This window comes from Theropithecus gelada, chromosome 13 (assembly GCF_003255815.1).
Source record: "Theropithecus gelada isolate Dixy chromosome 13, Tgel_1.0, whole genome shotgun sequence".
NCBI classification, from domain to species: Eukaryota; Metazoa; Chordata; class Mammalia; order Primates; family Cercopithecidae; genus Theropithecus; species Theropithecus gelada.
In genome coordinates, this window is record NC_037681.1 from 87232954 (window position 1) to 87252021 (window position 19068).

General features: G+C 37.1%; 1 protein-coding gene across 5 annotated transcripts in view; it reads left to right on the forward strand.

Moving 5' to 3' along the window:
• Nucleotides 1-19068, forward strand: part of MEIS1 (Meis homeobox 1) — a 138063-nt gene that overhangs the window by 113715 nt on the left and 5280 nt on the right. For 4 of the 5 annotated variants that reach the window (XM_025354456.1, XM_025354457.1, XM_025354454.1 and 1 more), the window contains one exon: nt 19006-19064. In XM_025354456.1, coding sequence (XP_025210241.1) covers nt 19006-19064 — 59 coding nt within the window. Of the gene's footprint in view, nt 1-19005 lie in introns of all 5 variants that reach the window. The other variant, XM_025354455.1, reaches the window with a different exon arrangement.

The following is a 19068-nucleotide window of genomic DNA, read 5'->3' on the forward strand; positions in this document are numbered from 1 at the left end:
GCATTCAAGGATAGTCTCTCCTTTACTGTTATCTCCCAAATACTGAAAGGAAGAAATTATTTATGTTTCTCTTTGAGGCTATTCCAAATCTGAGGCATCTCAGGACTGTGCAATACTGTTTCTAAATAAAGTGTAAATTCCTGATGTGGGGCAAAGCTGAGATTATGTACAAAGTGCCAGCCAACAATATTCTGACTCAGTGTACAGCCGTGTGGCAATGAGACTTTGAGAAAGTATGATTTATTACCCTTTGTGAATGTGCTGAAAGCCAGGTTTCATATAATCACTAGTGTCATATTTGAAGGGTATCGAAATCCAATATCCTCCAAAAGTAAGTGTATCTAATTAATTGTCCTAATATTTTTAGATTAGTGTTTATGACGGGGAAACCTTATCCTCTTTGAAGTAAAATCCAGAAAAGGCCCAAAGCCTGGGCTGGGGAAGGGGAGAACTAGGAATGCCAGTTTGCAGAGAGAGGTATTTCTTTCTATTCAATAAGTGTCAAAGATTAATATTACAGAATCTCTGATTACATGGCCTAATCCATTTTGGTGAATAAATTTGTTCTTGATGTCTATTGCACCTACATTAACAGACCCGTCTCTGTTAGAGAGCCTGGGAGCCTTTGGGAGAGATTTCAGATATATTAAACCCCATTACAGAAAATGTAATTTCTGTCAATATAATCCCATGTATTCTTCAATTTAGTATTTTAGAGATAACAAGCTACTTACAATATATTTGCCTTTGGAGGATTAATTTACAAAGTGCACTATCTGCAAGACACAGACAGACTCACATAAGCATTGCTTGTAAGGGTTATCAATTTCTATGACCTTACTGCAGCCTTGAGAGATCAATTTTTGCAGCCCTTTTCATCAGTGGATGGTAAACCAAGCAAAGGCATACTACATCTAAATGTGTTACTAGGAGTTGTGTGGCTGCTGAGGTTTTTTGTTTACCTATTTCTACCTGCTACTGTGTCTTAATTTTCAAAGCTGTTAATACTACATATTGGAACTTTCAAATGGTTCTGGACGACATTATAGGGGAGACCATCAATTTTGCACGCACATCTAAATTCATATAACTGTATTTTAAAACTTAAAGCTGATGTTGAGACAGTTTTAATACAATGGAGGCTGCACAAATGTCCACATTTCCCTGGGAAGTGTTCCTTTTGCGGGCGAAGGAGTGGCAGGATAAGCTCTCTAGTTAAGAAACGAAAAGTGCTGTCATTCAGGGGATCTATCCTGTGAGCCATTTCTCTTCCTCTGCAGGGTTGCTAGCAAACTCCACTCATAAACACAGTTACCGGAGAACAAGTCCCAGTACAAGTTGCTTACTATGGGTGGACAGCCTTATTATGGGATATTTCCTGTGAATGCAGGAAGAGGAAGGCATTCTTGTGACTTCAAGCTATATATATATATATATATATATATACACACACACACAGTTTTCTAGATTCTATGCACAATCTCTGCCAGAGAGCAATCTTCCTAATCAATGATCATAATTCGACTTTCTCAGTTTTGTAACCAGAAGGGAGAGAAAGGATGTTTAAAAGTTTTAATTCACACTCTAAAATAATTTTAAATTATATACAGACTTTACCCTAAATTTGACACTGCTATTCAATTCTGCACAGGTAAATAACTTAAAAATAGCCTTTACTTAGTTATTTGGGACAGAAACACAATTCTGTGCTTAACTGTCATTTTGTGCAGTGTGTGGGTTCTCTCTACTTGTATATATATGGAGTTAGAAGTAGCTTTTCTTGCACCTCAGTGCTTTGCATTTTGCAATTGTTTCAACATTTAACAACTTTGTTTGCTGTAGAAAATGTCCCTCAAGTAACCAAAAGTTGTAAGAGAGATCGTTTTTCTTCATTTTGACAAATAATGACAATAGCATGTTTGATTTGAATTTTTAATGGTTTATTAATTTTTGTGGAAACCTCTTCCTGTTTGTTTTGTTTTGAGACCAAGTCCTGCTCTGTTGCCTGGGCTGGAGTGCAGTGGCATGAACATGGCTCACTGCAACCTCCAACTCCTAGCTTAAGTGATCCTCCTGACTCAGCCTCCCCAGTAGCTGGGAATACAGGCATATGCCACCATGCCTGGTTAATTTTTTTTTCTTTTGTATAGGCAGGGGTTTTGCTATGTTGCCCAGGCTGGTCTCTAATTCTGGGGCTCAAGAGATCCACCCACTTCAGCCTTCCAAAGTGCTGGGGTTACAGGCGTGAGCTACTGCACCCAGCTTATAAACATTTTTATAAAAAATGTTTTTTATCTTATCTATACTGAGTATCAGTACATAGCAGGAAAGTTATTTCCTGCTAAAAGTAATAATTTTGAAAATGTCATCATTAGTATTTCTGCATTTCCCTTTCACTTATTTAAACATCTGTGTCTTCCTTCTTGGATTTCTTAAAACTTGTTAACACACATGTACATTTTTGTATGAACTATGAGTCACTGTTGAAATGCAATTCAATAAAATGCTGAAGGGCAGGTTGAGTGTAGATCAGTCATAATTATTGGCAGCAACATAATGTATCAAAATATATAATATGTAAGTGAAAAATATAAACTCATGTCTAGTTGTTAGAGTGTCATAGAAACCCTGGCTGATGCAGTTTTAAGTTAGGCTTTGACTGAAAAATAGACAAGAAGTTTGCTACATTTTAATGGTTCTTTCACTTCATCACTGAACTAATTTTACATTTCTCTAATTGACATAGTAATATATACTACCTGCCTCAGGTGGCTAAGGCTAAAGCACATGGGATTTGAGGGGAGAAAGGCAAAAGAGAGAACTTAAAAGTAAAACAATAAGACTGATTTGATTAAGAGAAAATCTGGACAAAAGAATGTCTTGTTGTAACTCTTACTTTGATCCAATTGTCAGAATAAAAATGGAGAGAAAGAATCTTAAAACAGTTGGCATCAGTACTTACAGCATGTGGACCCTAGGATGGAATGTGAAATTTATTAGATGTGACATTATAGGCCAAGTCTATGCCAATAAATATTTTGAGAATTGAGGCAATTATGTAAATAATTTGAGTAAAATATTTTTACATAAATTATCTAAGTAGTTGATGTAATTGCTTGTTTTTTAAAAATCAACCTCCATAACTAGTTGCCTAAATATTTCAATCTACTATGTTGTGGTAGACTTAGATTTAAAAGTGTAATCGTTTTTGAAACATAATATGCACCATAGATTTATGTATTCTTCCTTCTTTGGTTCCTTGCTCCCAATTATAATTGTATCCAAAAATGATAAATAATAGCATCAGGGGCTTTTGTCTTTTTGCTTTTTTATTGTTGTTGTGGTTGTAACAAATACTTGTGTTATATCAGCAGTGCAAACATTATCAATATGCTAAATGTTTTAGTAATTTAAGTAGAATCATCTTAAATTTTGAGATTAGATGGTTATTTAAACCTTTAAGTGTTTAAGTAGAACTTTACAGAAAACACACATACACACACACAATCAATACTTGGTTGATTTTCTCCTGAATAGACCAACTTAATTTTTTTTATATTGAAAATGTGAGTGTAGAATGGTCAGATAAAAATTCCCTTATACATGATCACACCAGTGTTGCAGACCTGGGAATTCCCTGTGATGAAAACTTATCTCTTGTGATTGTGTTGTACTTACTGGAGGCCTCAGTCACCTCCTGCCTCAGCAGAGTTTTGGCCTAGGGTGTATTGAATACATTTTACAGTTTCTTTGTTTACTACTCCTCATCCAAACACTTTCCCATTAAGGCCTGATATTAAGTGATTATCCCTTTATGCTCTGAGAAGGCAATATGGGTTTTAGGTGCAAAATATATAGTGTATGTGAAATACAGTATTTATATATAGAGAAAAATTATTCTCCATCAAGAGGGTATATCAAATTCCAGGTTGCATCCTAGCAGCCAAGATGACACTGTTCAGAACTATGGTACTCTACATTTCTTAGATTTAGTGCTCATACCAGATTTTCCTAGTTACTTCATTTATTGCTTTCAAAGCTGCAAAGCATTCAGGCATCACTTCCCATTTATTACTAGTGGGAAAAAAAGTATGTTATCCTTAGAGATTTATGCCACTGGCAAGTAAAAATGTAAACTTATTTTTTAAAAATAAGATCTCCTTTATTATAATAAACAGATTCAACTGTTAAAGGTCAAGTTTCTTTCTGAGTTATGGTAATAATGTAGCAAATACTTTTACAAATAATCAAAGATTCTATAAATATAGGTACCTGTTTAGACGTAAATGTTAAAACATTCACAAATTATCCTTTCAACTTCTGTGATCTAAAAATCAATAGGGGTCATAGGGTTTCATAGAATTGTTCTGCTTTTTCTTCCAACATAATTTAATAATACATTTTACAGATGTTGTTTGAATATTAGACACAGATTGTTTTGTCAATAAAGCTAAACAGAGGCATGACACAAAAGCAAGGAAAACAGATGTAAAAAAAGAAAAAAACAGTGCACGATGCAAGAAGCTCTGGGTCACTTGTTTGCTCTTTAACTACAAAATTAAAGTGCGGGCTGTTTGGTGATTTTCCTTGCCTATGAACCACTAGGGATGGAACAGCTTCACACATAGAAAGTAATTGTATTAAGCAGGTGGTTTAACTTTTTCCCTTGAGAATTGAAGTGTAACCTACATTTAAAGTAGACTTCCTAATTGATCAATGGAGTAACAGGTGCGGTATATTAAAAAGAAGAAGGAGAAATACAAATGGAAGAACTCCCCAGAATATTTCAGAATGGGTTGTTGTTCTTCAAGCCTCGGTTAATTGCTATGCTTCTCACCTTCAGTGTCAATTCTAATAATATTACCTTTACAGACGCTTACTCTGGGCTTAGATTATAGCAATCAGTAATACTCACTAGATAAAATACTGTCTAGTTGCTCATAAGAAAATATTGAAATCAGTCAAAAAATGTTTAGCTTGCATATTGCCTGAGACAGAGCTGGCGGGGCGCCAGACAGGCAGGGTATTATTAGGAAAGCTGAGCAAATAGCTTGCAGGGAAAAGAGCTGTGAATTTAGAAACCTTCAGGTATTGTCATGTCAGAGAGTCTTAAGAGTTCAACACAGACACTGCTTTTTTTTTTTTCCCTGCAGATTTAAAAAATTTCCAACAAACAGTCTTCTTTGAAAATGACTCTGCAGTCTGTTAAATATACTTTGTTGTAAGTTTTACACCATAAGTTTACTCAGAGCTTTTCCCCACTGCGTAAAATCGCATCGTTAATACTGTTAAAGATGAAAGCTTCTTATGAAAGGGTACACTTTGAACTACTGTGCCGGCTGGAAAAACCCTGCCCCTTCCGCCATGGGGCCCTAAGTCTAGGTGAGAAAAGAAATGAAGGTCTAGGATGTAGGAAGGGTGGATTTGAAAGTCCAAATACGGTTTTGTGTAACTACTGTTTCTCCTCCAGCCAGCATTCAAAGGAAGTTGCAGAGCTTCTCAGGACAAGACACGAGCTGGAAGCTGCGATCTGGCTGGTACAACCTGAGGAAGTGTGTCAGGGCCCTGTAGGGTTGGGGTTCAAGTGAGGCTCAGAGCCGAGTGAGTTGGGAGACTTGATTTACCCAGCAGGGACCCAATATTTATGATCTGAATATTTATGATTCATTTCAAGGCAATGAAACCAGTGGCATGGTGGTTGACTTTGAACATGGTATGCAGGTCAGCACAACTCTTGTTGCAAATCCTAATTAAGCCAGTCTTCTTGTTTTCAGTGTGTCTGAAAGTATCTGGTCAGAGAAATGCAAACAACAGGCTGTGCTTCAGGCAGCCTGAAGGAGCAGGACTTGACTGCCATTTCCCGGGAGAGATCGTAGGGATGAGGGGCTACGGTCAAGGGGGAAGAGCTTGGCTACGCCTTATCCACAGGTGGCTAAGGTGTAAGCCTCATGACAACTTCAAATTTACACAGGGCAAGTATGGGAAGGGGAAATGCAGGGACAGGTCGCTGCAATCAAAACATTTCATCCTTCATCCCCACTCCTTGGATGTAGGCGACAGTGTCCTCTGGTTTAAAATGGACAAGTAGGACTAATTAGTCAGGACTCAAATAACTCTTTTAGCTGTAATATTCTAGACTGTATAATAATGTGAATCAAAGAGAAGTAAAGTGCGTGCTCTGAAACTCTCATTCCAGCTTTACCGTAGGAGTGGGGAAGGAAAAAAACCACTTTGATAAAGAGACAAACAGAGAGATTAATTAAAAAGTTGTAGTTGTAACTTTTCCTCATCTTAAATAAGCAAATCAAACACTGTAAAATAAAAACGAGATGAAATTAAACATTATCGCAAGACATGAAAAAGATGTGTGCTGTCATTTTAGGATTCATAATAAAGATAAATCAGTTGTTTTTAGCAGAGTGCTATGAGTCTATGAAGGGCATGACAGATAATAGGCTCGAAATTTCTGAAGTTATTGTACAGCAAAATTTGTTTTTTCCTCAGGCATTCAATCTTTTTCTCCAGTAATTTTGAACATGACAAACTTTTTAGTGGATGCATTAATAATCTATAAGTAATGGGTTGTCAGGTGTCAGTTAGATAAGATTAAAAGACTGTTTAAGCATTATCAATTTGCTTCTTTGCATGAGTTTTATAGGTCAGGAGAAATAACTTTTTGAATTGTGGTTGTGTGTACGTGTTCTCTCTCTCTCTCTCTCTTTCTTTCTTTCTCTCTCTCTCTCTCTCCCCCTCTTTCATTTGGCTCCACTCCAAGTATATGTGGAAGAACTGTATTACATTACATAAATCCTGTATGTAAGAGCAGATTTGAAACTCACTGTGTGAACCAAGGGGACAAATGTCTCAGCTGTCTTCTGTAAATGTATTTTAGTTTTTAAAATGTTACTCCTTATCTTCTCAAAGGAAGCTCTGTAAGGGGAAACAGACTTGGCTAAGGGGGGCATTGAAGCTTTAGACATTAGTAGTTTCCTAGCAAGTCAGGTTTAGGTCTATTCTTGTCAAATCTGTCTTAAGTGTGTTTACATATAGTTTGCCTTTCTGGTATTTTCTGCTTGCACAGACCTGATCTCCACCTATTTTGTGTCAACAGTTGCTGAGGCTGGTGTTGGGTGATTAACCGTTAAGCACGGAAGCGCAGTACCCAGAGAGACCCTCTCTCTCCTCTCACTTACATCATCATCTTGCTTCAGGCTGTGCCTACAGAAAACAAACAGCATTTTTGAGTGGTTAAAAAGTCAGCCTGAAATATTAAAAAATGGGGCAAATGTTGCCTCCTGGTTGAATAGAACAGTTTTCTTGAAAAATGGAGTGGAGCCAGGGGCTCGGGGGAAGGAAGTGTTTCCGAGGGCAAACGTTGGTCTCAGATCCGGTCTGCATTGCTCCAGTGTGTGAATGCCGAGGAGCTTTCTGTGGACGCTGAGGGTTATGTTCTGCTTCGTTTTTGATTTTCAAGGGGAAAGAGGACATTAAAAAAACAAAAACAAAAACCCTCCAACAACGTGGATGCCTGTAACTTTGGCAAATATAGGGCTGTCCTGTTTAATGCCCTCCTAATCATCAATATTTTCCTGTCTATTTCATTTCCATTTTTACAATGCTCTTAGCCTGACCCCTTAATATGGAAAATAATTAACTCTATCATGCTCCTGACGCCTGAACAATAACAAATAAACAAAAAATATTAATCTGTTCCGACATCTTTGAGAGGTCTCTTTTCCTTTTTAACCCTCTTAACTAACCAGTGCCTCACAAGATTAGATCCTATGGTTGAAGAAGGGAAAAACTATTTCCTTTTTCAAACACATTAATTCTTCTAGGTCTGGGGAAGATGATTGGAGTTACATGTAACTTAGCTCAAAAATAAATGTCCTGCCCTTGGTGAGATCTGACTTAAAATTGATAAAGTCACTTTTTTTTTTCAAAAACACTATGTTTCCTATGGATGGAAGTTAATGCACCATATAATTATACACACACACACACACACACACGTGCATGTAAGTTTTCAGTATTTTTGCTCTAGGATGCTAACTAAATCAAATGCATACCAGTAGTCTTGAGGTTTGTTGTCTGGTTGAAGGGTTTTGTTGGCCTATATCACTAGGACATCTGCCATGGTTGACTTTATTTGTTCCCTAGTTTGGGTCACAGTTCAGATATACCTGGAAAGGGCCAGGGAGGGGTTGGGGGATGTTGTAAAAGCTTATGGAAAGAATTGAATATGTACAAAAAGATGTAGGATCTCAGCCCCCTGGCTGGTCACCTGACAATACTGTTTACAGAAAGGAAAGTATAGTAGGTTATGGCAGAGATTTCTATGATCACGACTTGGGGTGGGGTGGGAGGGGGCGCAGAGAGCAGGGAGGGGGCGCGTAAGAAGCATGTCACAATCATTTTGAGTGAATATAGTATTAGAAAAGCATATCGAAAATTAAATATTGTTTTTAGTCATGCTATTTCTTTTGAAATTGCAAATAACAAAGGAATATAAGATTTTTGGTGTGCCAAAAGGGAACATGGGTTAGAATTTTAGAAACCCTGTGCTACAGAACCATAGAGTAAAAGTCCTGGGAGGGAGAGAATTTATGCATCATATGACAGATGAGGCTCAGGGCTAATTAGAGGCAGGGCTAGGACTGATTCCTAGTCCAGTGCTCCTTCCAATCCACTAGATTGTACTTATTTTTAACAGCTGTATGGAGATATAATTCATAAACCATACAATTCACCCATTTAATTCAATCATTTTTAGTATGTTCACAGAGTTATGTAACCATCCCCATAGTAAATTTGAAAACATTTTTACCACCTTAAAAAGAAGCCTTGTACCCTTTAGCTATTACCCCTCTTTATACTTCCATCTCTCTCTCCAAAAACTCCTGGCAACCACTAATCTACTTTCTGTCTCTATATTTGCCTGTTCTAGACATTTCAGCAATGTGATCATGGAATATGTGGTATTTTGTGACTGCCTTTTTTCACTAAGCATAATGCTTGCAAGGTTCATCCATGTTGTAGCATGTATTATCAGTACTTCATTCTCTTTCATGGCTGAGCAATGTTCCATTGTATGGATATAAGGTATCTTTTTTTTACCTATTTATCAGTGGATGGGCATTTGATATTCATCTCTTGCCATTATAAGCATTCATATGCAAGTTTTGGTACCATTATGTATTTTTGAGAATGACAGTATCACAGCCAACACCTGTCTTAGGTTTGTATAATTTGCAAAGCACTTTTCATTTGATCATCCCAATTTCAGCACCTAAATACTGCTAAGATCTCAGAGCCAGTGAGTGGCAGTTTTCCCACTCAGTTCTCATATTCTTCTCACTACTCAGTGCTCTGACTTTCCCTGCCACTGGGTAGTGTTTTGACTGTGATAATTATGAATGATGTTCAAAGAAAAGGATAGTTGGCTGGGTGCGGTGGCCCATGCCTGTAATCCCAGCACTTTGGGAGGTCGGGACAGGCGGATCACCTGAGGTCAGAGTTCGAGACCAGCCTGATGAACATGGAAAAACCCCGTCTCTACTAGAAATACAAAATTAGCTGGGAGTGGGGGTGCACGCCTGTAATCCCAGCTACTCAGGAGGCTGAGGCAGGAGAATCACTTGAACGTATAAGTCAGAGGTTGCTGTGAGCCATTGCACTCCAGCATGGGCAACAAGAGCAAAACTCCATCTCAAAAAAAAAAAAAAAGTCACACTGAAATCCAGCAACTCAGCAGTAAAATTCACAAAGTTCCCTCAAAATGACTTAGATGACCATAAGCATTTTCAAAGATTTGACAAATTCCAAGATGTCATTTTGCTAATGTTATTGTCTTTATTTGAGAGATTGTTCTCCTTTAAGTGTGTTTCCATTTGTATTTTAAAGGTCTACAGGTTACATATTGACATATATTATTACATAGAGCTTAGGTTTCAAGCTTTACTCATTAAAGCAGAGGTCACAGTAAACATTCCAAGGAATAGATGCAAGCCTCCATTCAAGTCAAATCATCTTCATTGTGCCATTCTGTAGCCTAATTTTGTAACCAGACGGAACTAGAAATGAAGCTAAATTTTGAGATATCCTCTCTTGACATGAGCAGAGACTCCAGGTCTGGAGGTTTATGGTTGCTGAAGACTTGGAGAGCTGAGGCTACTACAGGCAAGATCCTAGAGAAAGGAAGGAGCTCAAAGGCACTCCAACATGGAGCTAAGATTCTTTAATACCTGATTTTGGCCAGGCACAGTGGCTTATGCCTGTAATCCCAGCACTTTGGGAGGCTGAGGCGGGCAGATCACCTGAGGTCAGGAGTTCGAGACCAGGCTGGCCAACATGGTGAAACCCTGTCTCTACTAAAAACATAAAAATTAGCTGGGCATGTTGGCGGCTGCCTATAATCTCAGCTACTAGGGAAGCTGAGGCAGGAGAATCACTTGAACCCAGGAGGCAGAGGTTGCAGTGAGCTGAGACCGAACCACTCTGCACTTCAGCCTGGGTGACAGAGAGAGAGAGACTCTCTCAAAGACAAACAAACAGACAAATAAACAAAAAAACGTGATGTATACGGCGGCTGGTCGCCATTCTAACATAACGGGGTTTTAAATTATTTGGGGGAAACTTTTTTTGGAAAAATAAAGCATATTTGATCATTAAGGCGACCATGCATCCCACTTGCCTGGGAGGCTCATGGTTTATGCCTATTGCCCAGTGTAATTATTAACAGTGCCTCTTCACTCTCAAACGTGTCCCAGTTTAGTTGACAAATTATCTGCTCATCCTATTTATAATGGAGATTGGCAGAAAACTAGAATTTGCTTTAAATAGATACATTTATTCAGTAATGTGTAAGGGATGTTTTGTTAAATTCAATTTTATTGACTTTTTGTGAATAAGGAAAAATTGGAATTTAAATGAAAAATGGTTCAGCTATTAAACTAAAGAAAGACACTTCTATTCTTTGAAGATATTATTATACCTATTTTAGCTTTTTCATTAGTAGAGGAAGTTTTGTTATATTATCCTAGATCATCTTCTACATTGTGCCAATAATCATTGTAAATCTATATTCTAAACCACAATTTTTTTCTAGCTCCATAAGGTTATACAAACTCAAATTTGGCAAATTGTCTGTTACATGTAAGTTAATATTTCATATTTATTTAAATATAAATATAAACCCTGTCTCACTCTGTTGCCCAGGCCGGAGTGCAGTGGCGTGATGGTCATGATTCTCCGTAGCCTCCACCTCCCTGACTCAAGCAATCTTTCCGCTTCAGCTTTCCTGGTAGCTGGGACTACAGGTGTGCACCACCAGACCCAGATAATTCTTGTTTTTTTTCTCTGTAGAGACAGGGTTTTACCATGTTGCCCACGGTGATCTTATACTCCAGGCTCAAATGATCCTCCTGCCTCGGCCTCCCAAAGTGCTGGGATTATAGGCATGAGCCACCGCTCCCTACCATCACTTTTTTTTTTTTTTTTTTTTTTAAGAATAAAGAAATGGTTTCAAAATTTGCTTTCAAGGAAAATTTTCTGTAATACATACCAAGTGATGAATTATTTGAAATTTATTTTAGTGCCTAAGTCCAAAATAATACATGAGTTTTGTTATTACTTTGCATCATCATTGTCAACTAGTGATTGATTCATTTCACAAGCTGCTTTAAAGAGAATTTTGGTGGCTGGGTGCAGTGTCTCATGCCCGGCACTTTGGGAGGCTGAGGAGGTTGGATGGCTTGAGCTCAGGAGTTCAAGATCAGCCTGGGCAATATAGTGAAACCTTATCTCTACAAAAAAATACAAAACGACAAAAACTCACCAGGCATGGTGGTGCATCACTGTAGTCCTCAGGAGGCTAACGTGGGAGGATCACTTGAGCCAGGGAGGTGGAGGTTACTAAGCTGTGATAATGTCACTACACTCCAGCCTGGGCAACAGACAGAGTGAGACTCTGTCTCCAAAAAAAAAAAAAAAAAAAAAAGAAAAGAAAAGAAAATTGTATATGTAATTAGCTTCCTCAACTGGGGTAGACAACTTCAGTTATTTCTAGAGTAATCTGGCAAATACTCCCAACACCGTTAGAGAAGGAAAATTTTTCATGTGGCTGATTGATGGACTTCTTGTGATTTGAGCAAATTTCAACATTACGTTTATCGGGTGGGTGGAGAGGAGAGGTGCTCCCTTTTCCCCTCCTGTCTATTCTCCTCCTGCCGCTGTTCTCCACCTCCCCAACCCCCAGACACACAGATGATGTATTGTACTCTTGGAACTGTTAGATCCTGGAGGAGGTTAAGAAACTAGAAAAAGGTGCCAAAAACATGATTTCATAAGGTTTGACTTGAGAATGAGTCAACTTTCTTGAATGTCTTAAAATCATGTTTCATGAAATTTTATTTCACAAAGAAAAGGGAGTGTAGAAGGCTTGGACCCTGAAGACCAACAGTTATGGATCATTAAATCCAATAAGTAAATGTAAATCTAAAATAAAGAATCGCAATAAAAAAATTTCTGAGTGATTTTTTGTTGTTGTTGTTTAAAAGAACAGAGAGTTCTTTGGGAGATAACTAGAACTCTTTCCCTGAGGGTTTGTTTATAAAACATGCCTTAAAAGTTATTAAGGCATACTGACTTAAAAAAAAAAGTAGTAGATCTGATTTTATTTAAATGACTATGATATAGATGAAAGAAATGTTATGGTGAGGAAATTCCTGGAATAGAAAAATAACAAAATGTCAGGATGTGACAACTACCTTCCAATGAGACATTTTATATTCGAAGATTTTTCATGAGGTTTAAATTCTAAAATTTGAAAATATTTATAGAAATCACAAAAATGAATTATATATCAATTATCATCTGTGCATGTTTATTTTCTATTGAATAAAGAATAGTATATGCAGAAATCTTATACTTAAGAATGCACAGTGTTAATTTTTATTACTAAGTTTGTATACAGATATTCCTAACTATAGCTAAATATTAATAAAAGATTATTATAATCAGCACTTCCTTGAAGGGATAGTATAGGTATAGAAGGCATTGCCACTAATCGATCTAACTAATTAATGAAATCTTTTCTTAATAGTTGATTAGCTTCTTAGGTACATGATGTTGTAAAATGATATTTCTCTGTGTCTAGTTAGGAACCTTCTGAAGTAATTCTATATTCACCACTATCCTGCTGACAATTCATTTAGGCCTAGTTGGCAAGAAACACTACGGGGGTGAAGCAGAGTCATGTTGTTGTTTGGAAGCAACACCATTGTGATTTTCTGTGGTTTACTAAGCTGCCTGTGGCATGCTAACGTAACCAAATGTAGGCTTCCTTTAATCATCAGGGAGTAAGTGGAGTGGTAAACACTGAGGAATAGAACTATTTGAGTAAAGGTGAAAATGCCATTTCTGAAAGTGAGCAAGTAATTTTTTTTTTTTTTTTTTTAACTTTTATCAGTATTACAGAGAGCCATACAAGGGAGGAAAAGGGCAAAGGTATGTGGAAAATGTTGCCTGTGAAACTGGGAAACTACTTTGTGTTTTGGCTCCTAACAGATGCCCAATGTGATCTCCTCACCCCTCCTGGTTCTTACACAGGGAAACTAAACTTAGCAATTCGGTTTTGGGGGAAGAGACCAGGGAAAAGAGTGGAGGATAAACTAAAGGACAAAGGTCAGTTTCAAAAAGCTGTTCTGCCAGATCTTGCTCAGAAAACTATTCAGGTATCCAAAGACTGAGAATAAAAGGAGATAGATGAAATTAGTCCAATGGAAAAAAAAAAAAAAGCTTAATGATAAATAAACATCTGGGGACAAAAAGAAAGAACAAAGCAAAACTTCCTGTATTTCTTTTTTAAACATGAGTCACAGTCACTTCCCATTCTCCTTGTCCGATTCCTATAAAAAATTCAAAATAAAATTCAGTTTTTAGATGATCCAGGTCTCAGATTTTTGGAGATTTTGTTCCCCTGCCAACTTTTCTCTTTCACTTTTTAGGACTTGAGTCTTAAACAACTAAGTAAAAAAGAAATATATTTCTATATGGACATGAAGTAAAGCTGTAGAGTAAACCCATTGTCTTCCTTTCCTTTGTAAGGTTTTCTGTTTTGAGACTGGCAATAGTTTGGTCAGAAGAAGAAATTCTAATTCATGATTCTGTGGGAAAAAAAAAGGAAATATAAAGATTCTTCTCCTAATTCAGTCTTCCACCACCTGCAGGGAGTCCTGTTCTTAAAAAGTACTTCACAAAAGAAGACCGTGTTTTCAAAACAAACTAGATTTTAAGAAACCTTACGTTCGAATGTAAATGAAAAAGCAGACGAGACATTTTCTAACCTTAAAGCATACTAAAAGGTTAACTTTTTCAAGAATCCCAATGTATGGCAAATTTGAATTCTATTTCATTAAACCAAGGTGTGTAACTGTCTATTGTAATGAGTGAGCAAAACTGTCAGGTGCCTGTGTACTCCTGACATTCCACATCTGAGTTTTAAGGGCTATATAATATGAGGACCTCAATTGTAAAATTGCAAAAGCTTCCTCTTACATCTTTAAACTAACATACTTTGTAAAGGAGATCTTATCAGTATGGAAAATTCTAAGATTGTGTGTATTTCATAGATATGTATTTGTATTTTATCTCAAATCATTTTGTGGCTGTTGGAGAATGTATTTTTTATGGTATATTCAAACCAGAATTTTGTCATTCTGTTTTATATTTCTCTTCCAAAACACTATTTCTTCTATGTTGAATCTCTAATATATATTTATGTGCTCATACATAAATGTAGATATATATTTGAACACACAGACACACACACACACACACATACACACACATAGGCTTAAGATAACTATTTTACTTGTGCCTCTTAAAATTACAGGATTTTAAAATGGCAATATGTTCATTTAAGTTCACATTATATGTACAGTTCTTTTTTTGGTTTAGTGTTTAGAGAATTCTTGATAATTTAGACTCTTCCACAATGAAAAGTAAAGCATTCTGTCACAAAAGCAGGGAGGATGAGACACAAGGTCAAAGGGCATTTTAGAAACAAACAGCTGGACCAGTTTATTTAAACAGATAGAGGGATGGGGGAACTGACCTCAGTCTGACTTATAGTGGGAGGAGCAAGAATGTCATTTTATTACTTTGCCCAGAAGGAAAATGTTTTTGTATCTGAATTCACCCTGAAGCCATCTAAACATGGCTCTGCTGTGTGTAGCATAATTCCAAAGAGGATGTATAAAATAGTCTGGGATCATGATAAAATACACTAAAGGGAATCAAGTGTGGAGACAGTTTAAGATTGAAAAGGTGATGTTGTTTTAAAAAATAAAATATTTTGCTATTTACTTAGTTGTTTTCACATAGATGTCCATCATGACCCCAAATAATAAGTTGTTCATATAAGTGTAGTAATTGTAATTCAGTAACGTTCTGAGAGATTACTACATCCTGTGTGTACTAATGATATTTCATTATATTGAATTTTTTAAAGTAAATGTTTCACAAGAAGTTGCAGGTAGACCTACTAATGTGGTCAAACGGCTCAGAAAAGGTGATTAGGTTTTCTCAGGTTTTCAGTGTTTTTGTTTATGTTTTGTTTTTTAATTAAAGGTTTCCCCCTTTGATATCTACATATTCTAGGGGTAGCTTACATCTGTGTTCTTAATAACAACAAACAGTTCTTGCCACCAAAAAAGAAACAAATAACATCTAGTACCTGTGGGCAGTTGGCTAAGAGGCTGTGGTATTTTTTGTGTGTATTTGCTTTCTACCTGGGGATCAGAGCAGGCCTGGAATGAATGTCCTTGGTGGTGTTCACTGCAAGGCTTCAGGAGGACATAGACAAAGATCAGCCTACAGAGCAGAGAGAGCAGAGAGCAGAAAGCAGAGAGTGACCCAGGTGTCGAATGAACTCAAGATCCTAGTAGGACTCACATTCTAGAAGGCACTTTTTTTTTTTTTTTTTTTTTGAGACGGAGTCTCACTCTGTCGCCCAGGCTGGAGTGCAGTGGCGCGATCTCGGCTCACTGCAAGCTCCGCTTCCCGGGTTCACGCCGTTCTCCTGCCTCAGCCTCCTGAGTAGCTGGGACCATAGGCGCCCGCCACTACGCCCGGCTAATTTTTTGTATTTTTAGTAGAGACGGGGTTTCACCGTGTTAGCCGTGATGGTCTCGATCTCCTGACCTCGTGATCCGCCCGCCTTGGCCTCCCAAAGTGCTGAGAATACAGGCGTGAGCCACCGCGCCCGGCCATAGAAGGCACTTTTAAAGAATCACTGATGTTTAACCTAAGGATTAGAGGGGAGAAGCCTATAAAGCATAATGGCTATGTTTAACTATTTGAAGGGCTATCCTATGGAAGTAAAATTAGAATTGCTTGCAGTACCCCAAGGAGTTGTACTGATGAAACTATTGGGTTGATGCAAAAGTAATTGTTGTTTTTGCCATTGAAAGTAATGGCAAGACTGCAATTACTTTTGCACCAACATAAATATTTTTGATCAAGTAAGACAGAACCTTCTAACAGCCTTGTTTATAGATGGGGTGGCCTCTCAATAAGGTGATGAGTGCTGTATTAGTTCAGCAGGGGTTACCTATGTCCTTTTGGGCGACAGATATCATACAGGAGATTCATGTCAGTGACCAAAGGAAGTGACTGTTACAGCCCTTTCCAAACCTGAGGTGTAATTTTTAAAAACGAACTCAAGACTTTAATAGTCATAGAACCTGAGTTGATTATTATGAATTAGTTTATTGGAGTCTGAACATGTGAGTATGATGGAGACAAGCTTTGGAATACAGATAAGTCAAGTCACTGTATTCTCTCTCTCTCTCTCTTTTTGAATAGCCTTATCTTTGCCTATACACATAAACAGTGCAGCCATCAAAATTTTCAATTTACAAAATGTTCACAGTCATGCTTGTTCCTTGACTAAACACTGGGGTTGCTGCCAGTGGTAATTGGCTCAAATCCAGCTAATTTTTATATATCTATTTAGTCTGGATATTCTAGATGAGTGGCACAGTAGTTGCGGTGCTCTGGTCACTGCGCCAGAGCACCAGAGAGAAGGGTGCTCGCTGCCACTGACAGCTGTGTGTCATTTAGCAAATTATTAACATCTCTTTGGTAACATGCGACCTCAAAGAAGTCATCTAATTTTTCTGAGCTCAGTCTTCTCATCTGTTAAAAATGTCTCTTCCTATTTTTAGGTAAGTAGTATAAGTCATATCCATAAAAGATTATGTTTTTAAAAAGTCTGGAAAAAGAAAGTTAATAGACAGAATTCCTTCTCTCTACGAGTCTGCAGATTATGAACAGTACCATAGATAAAGAGATGTTTTTGCTCTGTTACCTACATTAGTTACTATGAAAATTACTTTTGGTATATGCAGAATATTAATATTAAATAATTTTCTAATTGGTCATGCAGTGAAGGCAGCTAATGAAAAAGCAGATTTTTTTTTTCATTTTAATTGGTTATTTCACATGGTGTTTGTGCTACACCTGTGCTTATAATGAGAATGGAGAATTAATCTAACCTTCTGCTCACATGATTCCAATTTTCATGGTTTATACAAGATAATGATAACCTGATTTGCAACACAATTTGTTGTAGACCTGGGTTTTAAATATTTTTATTAGCAGTTCAGGAACTTCATATACAAGAACTGATATAATACGTGTTGCCAACAAGAATTAGCACGAACAGTATACCTTTTAGTTAGATTCTAGTTTCATTATTTGTTTCAAATACTTCTCAGATAATGAAAGAACACAAGAATACAGGATATTGAGAATCTTAAAATGTTATGAAGTATGCATTTTTGTTTTGAAAACCTGTCCCTGTCTGTTTAATGGTTTGGTTTTTAGGAACTATTTTCCTTTCTGAAGTGGGCAGACTTACAAACTAGAATTCATACTGGACTATGGATCCTTTAATTATTAATAGAACCTTATTAAAATTTTCATTGTATTTTTTATGTCCCGCTCAGATTTGATCTGAGTTGGGAACTAAAATGAATTTACTATTTCAGAATCTAATATGTCCTCTTCCTTTTCTAGATTTGATATGTAATTTTTAATATTATGCAGTACAAACGGATCTGAAGAGTTAGAATCTCATGAGTATGACTTTGGAGAGCTTATATTAACTACTTTTTTACATTTCAGTGACTTGTCCCTTTTGGAGAGGCTACAAAAATAATTGTACAAAAATATCTTATTAAGACACTTAAAGTAACTTAAGTGCCTTAATAAGATGTTTATAAATTTTCAGTACTAGCTGGAGAAAGCAAAATTATAAGTTCAATTACTGTATATCTGTGACCTTGCCTTGACCTCAGACTTTACATAAAGAGCAAAAGAAAAAAAAAAAGCCACCCCAAGAAATCTCTACAAGGAATGCATTTCTCTGAAGTCCCAAGCAGTGTGAGTTAGTGGTGATAAACTCCAGACATTCTCTCATTTGATGGTGTGCTGCCATCCCAGTTCATTATCTTAATAGTGGGCATTAAAATAGAATTAGGTTTGCAAGAGGTAGGGGCAGTTTTGATAAAAATTGTGAAAAAGAAGTCAGAGAACATAAGATTGAAATGTCACTAATTAGGAGAGGTAACAGATGCCCTTATGAGCATCTAACTCTTTACACCAATTTTCTCTCCTTGCAATTGAAAGGAGTGGTGGCTAGTATTGTTTCCTGAAAACTCTGCTAATTCCCCCATGAAAAGATGAAATGGAAGTGTCCAACTGTGGTAAAACAGGCAAACATAAATCAACTCAGAAACCCCAAGCCTGTGTACTCAAAGGTCACTGGGGGTTACAGGTTTTGCAGCACGTGAGGCTGCACATAGAGCAGTGGAGAGAACTGAAGGAGTCCCATTTTGCCAAGATCTAGTTTTACTCCAACTGCGATTCATCTTTTCCTCTTCCTCAACCCCCCGTTTTATTTTTAAGGAATAATGATTTGTTTCACTTTCTTGGTTACAGGTTTATTAATGCCCGGAGAAGAATAGTGCAGCCCATGATAGACCAGTCCAACCGAGCAGGCAA